At 42.3% G+C, this 12053-nt stretch overlaps 1 protein-coding gene across 1 annotated transcript in view; it reads left to right on the forward strand.

Moving 5' to 3' along the window:
• The window catches only part of PDE8A (phosphodiesterase 8A), a 189160-nt gene that overhangs the window by 147962 nt on the left and 29145 nt on the right, over window positions 1–12053 (forward strand). The window contains exons 10-15 of the mRNA XM_065412598.1: window positions 4504–4592; window positions 6052–6103; window positions 6201–6243; window positions 8870–8947; window positions 10162–10232; window positions 11318–11482. Coding sequence (XP_065268670.1) covers window positions 4504–4592; window positions 6052–6103; window positions 6201–6243; window positions 8870–8947; window positions 10162–10232; window positions 11318–11482 — 498 coding nt within the window. The remainder of the gene's footprint in view (window positions 1–4503; window positions 4593–6051; window positions 6104–6200; window positions 6244–8869; window positions 8948–10161; window positions 10233–11317; window positions 11483–12053) is intronic.

Genomic DNA, 12053 nt, shown 5'->3' on the forward strand with positions numbered 1-12053 from the left:
GTTAAGAATACAGATCAGTTAGTTCTGTTGGGCTTCATGACTACAGCATCTAGTATTCACAATATCCAATTATCATATTTTCAATTATTTTTAATGTAATAACAAAAATGTCTCTAACAGAAATGTATTTTTAGACTACTCATGGTAAAAAAAAAAAAAAAAAAAACCCTAATACTGAGTAATATTTTTCCTCTAAGTATGGAGCTGTCAAGATTTTTGTGTTTTAGTATTCTGATATCAGGACACCCTTCTGTGAATATTAGTGAGATATTAAACTTTAAACCCTACATTTCTGGAAGGTCTTAAACTCTCCTCGATGTAGATCTGTGTTTGTTTCATATGTCTTCTTAGTTGCCATTGGGACACTTAACAGTTTGTAATCTACATAGATTGTAAAAATGTAGAATTTTACCTATTAACACAAAAGGAGTTCTTCCATGAAACATTCGCAGATGCAGTTTTACTGTGTGGTTCAACATTTGAAAGATCACAATACTTTGAAAGTGTTTTATACTGAATTGTTCCAGGAGAATTTGAAACTAATTTGCCTCTGGAAGGAATAACATTCTCCAAAAAGTTTTGGTTGTGTCAAAATAAATCTGATTTGATTTATCTATCTCCCTCCATGTTTGTGATTTCTTTGTACATATGAAAAAAGACTGCTTCCAGTTAGCAACCAAATATGTGGGCACTGTAACTTGATTACACTAGCGTACAATATACCAAGTAATTTCTTTAGCCCAGACAAAAAACTGTGCTGTGATGTTTTCTGATCATCCAGCACATAGTAGGAGTTCTTATCTCATGATGAGACTAACCCTTCCCAGTTTGAGACTACGTAGTATCATAACAAACACAGTAACAAACCAGAATTTCTGATAGAGCTGCTCCAGGGATTTGGGGAAAATGTTTCTAGTTGTACAGTGTGATCCAAGATGGATCTATGCCTGTTCATCCACACCTGTAGTATTTTAACTCCTGTGTTGAGAAACATTAATCTGTGGCCAAGTTTAGCATCTTCAAAGAGCATTTGATTGGCATTTTACACAGTAAAGCAAGGGACTGTTTTAGCGAATGGACTTGGACAATCCATGTAGTATACAGTGATCAGGAAGGATATTGTAGAGCCAAGCAAAAAGATGTCTTTGGTTAACGTATGCTGGCTGTACTCACAAGAGACCAGCACTATCAAAAGGCATTTTCCTTCTGTTCAAATTTAAGAAATTAAGATGCAACACTTGCATATTCTTAACTCATTGAATGAATCAAATTAGATCCGCTGAGGTGAAATGTGAACTAGCTGATCACATCTGACTAGAAGTTTTGCTGCATCTGATCCCTATGATCTGGGACAAAAAAATCTTTATTTGAGATAGTTTCACTTTTCATAAAGTGAGGACAAATCTACACCACAGCGAGAGTGTCTCCCACCGACATAGTGTCGGTGCGGACAGCACTTAGGTTGATGTAACTTACGTTGCTCAGGGGGATGTCTTTTTCGCACCCCTGAGCGACATAAGTTACATTGACTTAAGCGGTAGTGTAGACCAGCCCTCATGAGATACCTATTGATAATTCAGACAAGGCACCCAATTTCTCCCACTGCTTGGGAGTTACTCTGCAGAGGAATATATAGGGGAAGTTATTTAGTTACCTAAGGCAAGTGAGTAGTTTGTAAGGGTGCACACTGTGTGCAATTTTATATGAAAACTGAACCAAACTCAGTGGTCCTTCCCTGGACTCAGATTACATTGTGGAAGATTTTGTGCTTGACATTGGTGTTTACAATGAGCTTTGGTGTCTTACTGTATATATGAATCCATGGGATGATGGGTAATGAAGCATTGCCTTCTGAAGGTATCATTAGAGCATTAGATTATTATATCAAGGATGTTATTGATTCCTTCTTTTCTACTTACACCAGACATTCTTAGTCTTTATTTTAACACCAGAACATTAGGCCACGCTGAAGTGACTGTAGCACCATATTTCTAGGACAGTAATTCACTCATAAGGATGAGCTCAGTTGAAGGCATGTGTCGAGAGGTACATATTCTCTATTCAGCTGGCTGACAGAGGTTCTTGGAGAAAGCATATGGAGTTCTTAAAATATGTTTATGTAATATCCTTGTAAGAACTTTACATAATGGCTGGTGTTTGGCTTAGACCAGAACTGAATTGTTCTGACCCTTCTCCTCCACACGTTGCCTTTCAAGGTTTTCTTGTTTTTTTCAGACATTACAACTGTGAATTTTTGCCTATTGAATATGAAGCAAAATCCATTAGTGACTGCTTCTATCCTGACATGATGGGAAGGCACTTGCAACTCTAGAATTATTCAATCTGTGCATTATGACTTCATCCCTTTATGCATATTCTGACCTTATTATCTGGGTTTAGAGATTGATTACTCATCTCTCTTATCCTGGTTGTCAGGGAACTATTGCTATGTATCATTTTAATTCCAAGAGCATAGAACTGTGTAATGTTTGCTTAGTCCTCATTTATATTCCTCATGCAACATATGGGAGAAGATATTATGCTTGATTCCCAGTTTGTTGTGCACAGTTCTTTTCTCAGACCGATACATGGAAAAACCTTTCAGGGTTTTTTTTTAAATTATTTTATTCCTCTCCTTCCTCCCCCCCCCTCTCCCCCCCCCCCACTGCTTGTCATTATGCAGTCCTTATGAATGCTGGATTCTTTGCTTGTTGGTTCTCCTTCCCCAGTGCAATTTACATTAGAATGTAGGGCAAATTCTACCCTTAGTTATGCCTGTGCAGTCTTGGCCCATCTGTCTATTGGTTTCTCTACAATATAAGGATAAATGTAGGTGTGTATATACATTATTCTGTACTATGTGCATGTGCACACGGATACACATATGCATAGAAAACCTGATCAATTAAAAGACTCCCTGTGACTTCATTGGGCTTTGGATGACGCCCATATACAGTAAGCAGTCAATTTGTTGTTCATTGCTGGACGCTCTTGGATCCAGATTTTCCAGACTCTTTTTTTCTTTAAATTTATGCTAGGATGGACAAACTTGTGGGCATGACTTTGAATCCACTCAAATATCATGGGTCTACAGACTGCTTCATACTGAATGTTATTGGCTTTGCATTATGCTATGGAAAAAAGAACAAAAAGAGGAGTGTGGGAGAGAAGTCAGGTGAACAGTGGAACAGAAAGCAGACAGAATGGGGACAGGGTTGTGGGAGAAGACTGAAGAAAGCTACAGAGAGAGAAAAAGAATTGTACTGGCAAAATATGGGATGTACAACATCTGTTTGTGCCAGCCTCACTTGTGGAGTTTTTTCTATTCCCCAATTCATAGAACAGCCTCTGCTTTAAGTAGAAGTTGTTGTCAGATATATGAAAATAATAATAGGAGTAACTGGGTGAAATCTGCCACTTGTTATACAGGAGATCAGATAATGGTCTCTTCTGGATTTAGAATCAATGAATAAAAAAAGATTTTGTTAACAGGATGTCCTTTAAAAATATAGGTTTAAAACAGGAGGGGAAATAGTCAGTTTCTGAAAATTATATCCAGGGCTGACCAAAAATTTTACATCTAAGCTATTTTTTGACAGAAAATTTGGTTTTCAATTAACTGCAACCTTCACTAGAAGAACAGGAATACTTGTGGCACCTTAGAGACTAACAAATTTGCGGATACAGACTAACATGGCTGCTACTCTGAAACCTTCACTAGAAGGTTCTGCTTTCCATAGAAAATGTTGACTGTTATTTAAAAAAAAACCCAAATCCTGAAAACCAAATGCTTTCCATTTTTTGGATTTTTGACAAAAAGTTGAAATGTCTGGCAGAAAAAAAAACCAGGTGTTTTCTGACAAGCTCTACTCACCCGTTAGCTTGAAACCCAAGAGTGTGGATCTATTATAACTACAGAGCTAACTTCAGAGACCAAGAAGTAGACATGTTTCAACCCCTCCAGAGTTGGACTCCTCTAGAGCCCATCAACCAATGCTCCCCAATTGGCTGGTCAGTGTGCTATTATATATACAAAACATTTCTCATGTTTTCTGTCTCTGGAATTCAGCTTCAAAATTGTGTGAAATTATTTTGGAGTTTAAATTCTTAAATTTGTTTTTATAAATAACGTATTGGGGCAGAAGGAGCGGCTGTCCGAGTTTTCTGGAGAGGTGGATAATTTCTCCAATGAGCTAAAAGAATGGGACGCTTGTAAGTGGAGTGAGAATCCACAGCCCCAGTTGCATCTTCAGTTCCTCTTCTTTCATATTTCTTCTTTCTGAGTCCACGTTTCTCTGACACATGCATTGCCTCTAAGACCCCTAAGAATGAACGTCTAGGTCTGGGATTGTAAAGCAGATTTAACTGAAAATATATCAAATTTAGATTTTTATTTTTTCCTGACTCTCTTGGCAGTAATAAATGAAGAGGAATTTTTAGAAAATAGCCTTAGATTTGTTAATTACTTAATTGAATGTAATTACCCTTGGACTACTCTTGCAGGAATGGCAAGGAATGTATTACACCAAAAAGAAAAATGGAGATAGCATACAACAAAATGTGAAGATAATACCTGTCATCGGACAAGGAGGGTAAGTGCAATAGTGAAGTACCTTTTCAGTATGTATTTGAGGTCTGATACAATGCTCAATGAAGTCAGAGACTCCCATTGGCTTCAGTGGGCCTTGCATCAGTCTCTATTGCTTTCTAAGTGAAATCCATCCCTGCAGAGCTGGGAGCCTGCAGTGGGACCGATCCACCACTTAAGTCCTTAGGGTAAAATCCACTTTACTCACATAATGCTTGGCTAATTGCACTGTATGCAAGGGAAGTGAAATCCAACCCCCAATGCAGAGCCAGGGTTTGGGCCAAGCTCCCCTGTGGCTATTATTCCAGCCTGTGAGCTAGAGTGGTGAGTGCTCCATTATGCCTTGTGTTGAGGCTACTGGCGGGAGCCACATAGAGCCTATGTTCCCTCCCATCATCTCCATCCATGCTGGCCTATGCAAGGCTGGTGTACAGACTGGTTCTGTGGTGCAGCTACTTGATCTGTGTAGGTCCTTTACACTTACATCCCAGGTGATCTTCACCCAAAGGGAGCTAGCATTCCTTACTCAGGCAAAATTCCCATTTCCCCAGCACTTCCAGTCAGCCATTGACTGGGATGTTTAGAGCAGAATGGTAAATATTGATTATTAGAACATTTACGGTAAGTCCCCCTATGCAATTTCAGTAAAGAAAGGGGGACCAGCTGGCATATATTGTAGCAGTCCCTAAACTCTCTGCTTCTTCCCAGGTGATACCAGTGGAAAACATGTAGAGTTATTAAAATAATATGGGCTTGATGATATAAGAGTACACATTCCTCCGGGAACCCCCACTTTTGTATGTCCCTTCCTTCTCAGGTTGATCTATCTTACCATGAAGGGAAGGTTGTATGCAACTTCTTTCCTATCCAACAAACATTATAGATTAATTAAATGAGCGGGGGAAACTCCACTCTTTATAGGCTGAAGAAGTGGGATGTTTTAAATTGCTGGCATCCCTTGGTAGTAATTCATACTCTCTATTCTCCATCAGTGGAGCAAAAGCATCTGGCAGCTTGTGATACAAAGCAGAGGAGATGGACCCATACTCATGTATACATTACCTGAGTACAAAGCAAATGCGATTGGCACAGTGAGTGTCATGGCAATCTGGAGGCATTTAGGATGGTACTAGCCTAGGTGACTGCTCCGCCCCTAAACCCTGTAGTCTGTCTGTCTGGACCTACATCATTGCAGATGCACCAGCCACACCATACACCTAAACTTCCCCCAGCAGCAGCAGAGAATGAGCCCACATAGTATGGCTATACAGCACACACATCCCACCTTCCCTCCCTCCTGCCCTCCAGTGCAGCTGAACTGCATTGGTTCCAGGCCCCCACACAGTAGGATTTGTCCTGGATGGATTTATTGCTAGTATGGATCTTGTAAATTTAAAATGCAGCTAGATGTGAATCAGAGCTGGGAATCGGAGCCACAATAACACATTGTTTTTTGCCTACAGAAAGATTAGACACTATGTGTCAATTAGTAGACTGTGCAATGACAACAATAAGGTAAGAAAAAAGGTGATTTGTCCATTTTAGTTTAAGCAGAAAATATCACAGTGTGATCAGGAGATTGATTAACTGGATTTCTTATATTGATTTGTAGGCAGAAAGAATATGTGAACGTGTTCAGGCTGAATCTCAGACAGGTACGTTATTGCATTTTTGTAACAAGAAGCATGGGATGTATGCAGGAAAAGATTAGATAGGTCGCTAAGGTCAGACTCAAACATGGGTTACACAGCGCAGTGAAAACAATAATATTTTGATAGCAATAAAATGGTATTCCTGGGGGAGACAAAATAAATGCAAGTTATCTATGCCAGGCAAATTTGTTTCAGAAGTGACATAAATCAAACAAACCTTGAAAATGTAATGTGTCTGTGTTAGAACCATGAGTGGGTACCACATTTGGCTCTATTTCACATTCCAGTCATAGGTAGTGTAGTTGATGCAATCTCTATGACTAGATTAGAAATGTCAAGGACACCATCTAGATGGAATTTACGTCATGGCTAATATAATTCATGGCATGCACCTTTTGCTTCTTTATTAAAGATCTGTTGCTTTTGCTATTTTGGGATATTACATGTGGATGGATACGACGATGAATGCACATAATTTAGGGCTTGGTCCTGCTCCCATTGAAGTTCATGGCAAAACTCGCCTCGCCTTCAATGGGCCTTAGAGTTCCAGAGTTTACAGGGTGGTTTCAACCCCAAATCAATCTGTTTATATTCTGAACAATTATGATTAGGAAACTCCCAGCTGGTTTTTTTATTTAATTTAAATTTAAACCCAGGTAACTGCCTCCTCCCTTAAAAAAAAAATACTGACGTATTCTAGCAGTGCCACTTCAGGACCTGGGGCCAGTGCTGCAGGGGACAGCAGTACATTTTAACAAGGGTTCTCATATAGTAAGCGTGCCTCTAGGCTCCTTCCCACCTGAAGCAGGAGGTATGTGGGACCAAGTTATGCTAGTCCGCCTTCTGTTACAAAGCAGAGGGATCAAACCCACATTCCTCATGTGCCTCTGGTGGAAGCCATCTTCCATTGGAGGATGTGGGGGAACAATGAGGTAGCTTAGGGAGTGAATCAGAAGAAAGCAATACCATAGCACTCCAGGGAGTTCTGTACAAGCAGCCACCATGGATTTTGCGGTCTAACTCTACTCTCTCCTGCCTGGCGGTCTTAAGACACACATACCCCATCAGTGCTGGGATTTGCCCCTCCAGTATTGCACTTTAGAGGACTTAAAATAAAACCTTTGTTCCTCCTCTCCTCTCTGCTATGCCCTTGGGCTCTGCTCATAATTCAGCTCCCCTTTTGATCTTCCCACCCTAAACTAGTTCCTTTGAAGGGATGAAGGAGTATGTCCACCCACACTTAGAGTCCTAGGCTGCAACTCTCTGTCTGCTCCTTGTTGTACTCAGTAGTAATGCCCCCATCCCCTGCCTTAGGCAATCTCAGCTCACTGACAAACACTTATCTGGTATGAGTCAATTAAAACTAAAAAACAAGCAATGGGCCAAACCCTGTCCTCAGTTATCCTTGTGTAACCATTTTCTGTGCTAATTAACCCACATGCAATGGGACTGCGTGGGCCTAAGTGAGCTCAGAAATTGCCCTATTGACTTAAGTCACTGTATCTGCCTTTCAGTTCCCCCATCTGTAAAACAGGGAGAACAGACTCCCTCCCATAGGCTGTTCTGGGGATTAAGCAGGTAATGTCTATACGTATGTCAAGGTTGGCTTACTAAATATTATTATTAATTGTACAGTCCAACAACTCTTGCATGAAGCCATTTAATGGTGATTTTCTAAGATGTGAAATATTCAGACAACAGAGAACTCTTGTCTACTGAAGTTTCTAACTTGCCTTAGAGCCAAATGCTGTCTGCCTCCGGCCCTAAACACATCTAGTGCAGGGGGTAGCCTCAAAGACAACGCAGACTCCGCTCAGAGTTTGAGGGGTTGGTAGGGGTGGGATAGGGAAGTGGTCAGCGGCTTCACCACTGTGTAGACCCATAGGACCTGAGGAAGAGCTCTGTGTAGCTCGAAAGCTTGTCTCTCTCTCCAACAGAAGTTGGTCCAGTAGAACATATTACCTCACCCACCTTGTCTCTGTAGATCCATAAGGGGTGTTCAGGGGCCCCTCTTACTTGTACAGCTGTATTACTGGCAGCGCTGTGGCTGAACCGCCACTCTGCACCAATGCGAGAGAGGACTCTACATGCTCTTAGCCCTGGTCTACACTGGGGGGGGAGGGATCGATCTAAGTGAATAACGTAGCTGAAGTCGACGTACTTAGATCGACTTACCGTGGTGTCTTCACCGCGGTGAGTCGACTGCTGCCGCTTCCCCGTCGACTCTGCTTGCACCTCTCGCAGCGCTGGAGTACAGGAGTCGATGGGAGAGGGCTCGGGAGTCAATTTATCGTGTCTAGACTAGATGCGATAAATCGATCCCCGCTGGATCGATCGCTACCCGCCAATCCGGCAGGTAGTGTAGACATACCCAGAGATCCTCTACACAAAGGCCATTTACTCTTGCGTCTTTGCTTGAGGCAAGAGCAGCATCCAAAGAGAGTGACGTGGGAGCATCCATGGCAAGGCCAGTGTGAATACAGTTCTAAGAAGTTGTTTTCCAACCAACTGTAGCATTATCCATGTTGCTCCGCTGCTTTCAAGCTTTTACCTATGTTTAGTTTCCTTTAACATATAATCTGGGAAGAGCCTTTGTTGCAGTCATTGTATAACACTGATGTCTCCACAGATATTCAGACTTGCCGACACAAAGATAGGAGGAAAGGATCGCTTGATGTCAGATCCACAACCTCACGAGGAAGTGATGGTATGTTAGATAAGTGGATGTTTGTATATTTTTCACATGGCTTTTAAAAACCCTCAAGACATGAATATTTCATATTTATGCAACTACCCCATGTGTTTTGCCTCTGAGCAATATTTTTTTATCCTATTTTTTTGAAAACTTTAGAAATGAAAGGCCAGATTCTGCCACCCTTACTAACGTTGGGTAGCACTTACTGTCATGAGTAATCCCATAGAATTCAATAGAGCTACTCCCAAAGTAAGTTACTCTTCATCATTAGTAAAGGTAGCAGATTCTGGGGCCCCCACAAGTATTGGGGTTTGTTGTAGTTTCCCTATCTACTCTTCCCATTAAAGTCAAAGTTAAATTTCTTCTTAGTTTTTGTTTGTTTTATTTGCACTATGTTGTGTCATACATCAGGGAGTTACACTTCATCATGGCATATCACCCTTCACCTTAGTAGGTAGTTCACATACTGCAGGGTTTTGCTGGTGTTTATAAAGCTTCTGTTAAAACATGTATCAGTACATTCTAGGCAATGGTCAAAGTCTGGTGAAAATTTGAAGTAACAGGTTTACTTCTAATTTTCACCAGACTGACCATTGCTACAAAAATAGCCTGGATTCTGATGCTGAAGATGTGCTCAGCATCAGCACAAAGAGTAGCCGAGAAGTAGCCACATCTTACTAGGTTACAGAATAGGAAGTAGCCTAGTTTGGCCTTTGCTGCCAAAAATTGCTAATTGACACACAAGATGTATGTTTTCCAGTCCCTGATTAATGACATCGGTTGTTATGGGCCAGAACTTAAGTTGGCATAGCTCATCATCGCTGCATTAAGTTCAAAGAACTTACACTGATTTACACCAGCTGATGATCTGACTCATTGTGTCTTGTCAGGTCTTACACCCTTGTAGTATTACAGGCCCCTCTTCTCCCCCCCAAAGACAACATATATATGGCGCTTGTGGCTGAACATTTTATAAAACATTTAAAATATAAAAACAGCAACTATGTTGCCAGGCCATTATGGCTGCTTATCTCTGTTCTGTGTTGTTGGTGATTCAGAGCGCGTCTATGTGGGCATCCTTATTAGCATAGCAGGACAAGTGTGCATGTGCATGCTGTTATAGGTGGTCCTAAAGGTCATGGCAAACGAGAAATTCTTGGCTAACTCTGGATGTCATGCATTGTCATTTTAATCAGAGTGCTAATTTTGCTTTGTCTTCTGCACAGGCAGTTCACAGAGGCGACACTCCTCCATGGCCAGGATACATTCCATGACTATTGAAGCACCCATCACCAAGGTAATGCACCATTGCTGGTGTTCATGAAGTCAGACTATCGGAATTTACCTGGATTTTTTTCTGAAATACTGTGGCAGAAACCCTCTGCACAGCACCTGGCCTGAGTAGCTGGGCCACATGCAATGGTTGTAGACGCTTATGCTGGCTCTTACACCACGTCTTCCCTTTCTCCCATCTCCCACAGTGAGTGATTGGAAGGATCCAGGAAGTGGCAAATGCCCAATCCACCCTTGCCCGCCCTACTGTCCTTGCCTGTCCCCTCCACCTGCCACATAGGAGTGTGCACCGTCTGCATCTCTCTCCACATTCAGCCCCCTCTTTAGCACAATCGCACTGGTTCTGTTGCCTGGAGGCGCTCTGCCCATGCAAAGGAAGGGACTAGATTTCCCCTTCATACATATTCGTTGTAATGCATAGGGGCTGACTTTTATTTTTCCCCAGGGGTGCTCTGCCCTGAGGTCCTGCCCTCACTCCACCCCTTCTCCTGAGACCATGCCCTCAATCTGCCTCTTCCTGCCTCCGCTCTGCCCCCTTTCCTGAGGCCCCACTCTCGCTCCGCCTCTTCCCACCCCCACACCAGCCCCTCCCCTAAGGCTCCCGCCTGCCTGCCACTCACTGCTCTCTGCTCTCCCCCAGCCCCCAAACAGCTGATTGGCACTGAGCACCCACTATTTTTTTCTGTGAGCGTTCGAGCCCTGGAGCACCCACAGAGTCAGTGCCTATGTTGTAATGTGTCTCAAGAAATCATTCAAGAGACCAACAAATATCAGTTGCTTAATAAAGTGACCTTCTGATACAGGTAGAAGGGGATTGTACTGAGTCTGTTTGGAGATACTTTGGGTGAGTGTCTTAAGACAGGAAGTTGCCTAATAAGAATGGCCTCTTTAAAGCCTCGATCCTGCTCCCACAGTCAATAAAAGACTTCAGTGTTTCACTGTTGATCCCCTAGAGATTTCACAGTAGTTCTACATAATCTGAATTAAATACTGCTATGTTTAGTAACAATGACTTCTCATATTAGTCACTGAGAATCTCTCTTTTCTTCAATTGCTTCTAAATTTCAAGAGTTTCTTATATTAACCTAGGTAATAAATATTATCAATGCTGCACAAGAAAGCAGTCCCATGCCTGTCGCAGAAGCTTTAGATCGAGTGTTGGAGATTCTAAGAACCACTGAGTTATACTCTCCACAACTTGGGACAAAAGATGAAGATCCACATACAAGTGATCTCGTTGGAGGATTAATGACAGTGAGTACATATGATGGCAAACGATTGCTGACATAAATGCTGGGGCCTGGATTCTCCTTGCACTTACTCCAGTTTACATCAGTGTAGCTTCAGTGGAACAACATTGATTTAACTGGAATCACTCCTAATTTTTACATTGTTACAAGTGAAAGGAGGATCAGGTCCCTTGATTTTTTTTTTTTTTTTAATGGAATACTCAAGTATATGTATTAAAGTTCTGTGCGTAGGTTGGGAGCCCAAACTGCAGCATATGATGCATGCATGTGAGGCAGGGGAGATTGTGCAGGAGGTGGAGGGGGGCAGGCTTCTGGGGGAGGCAGAGGGTGGGTGTGGGTACCTACAGGAGTTGGGGCGGGGGGTTGTGGGAGAGGGGTGCTGGCTGCCTGCAGGAAGTTAGGAGGCAGGGGTGCCCCCAAGTTCACTCTCACTCCCTGTTGGGGCCAGATGGCAAGTGCCCAGCCAACCCTGCATCTTCCCTGCCAAGCCCAATGAGATAGGAGGCTGCTCCCCACTGTTGCTTCCCACCAGCAAGCCTGGCTCTCCTGCAGTGCACACGCACAGAGGCCTCTCT

This window comes from Emys orbicularis, chromosome 10 (genome assembly GCF_028017835.1).
Source record: "Emys orbicularis isolate rEmyOrb1 chromosome 10, rEmyOrb1.hap1, whole genome shotgun sequence".
NCBI lineage: Eukaryota > Metazoa > Chordata > Testudines > Emydidae > Emys > Emys orbicularis.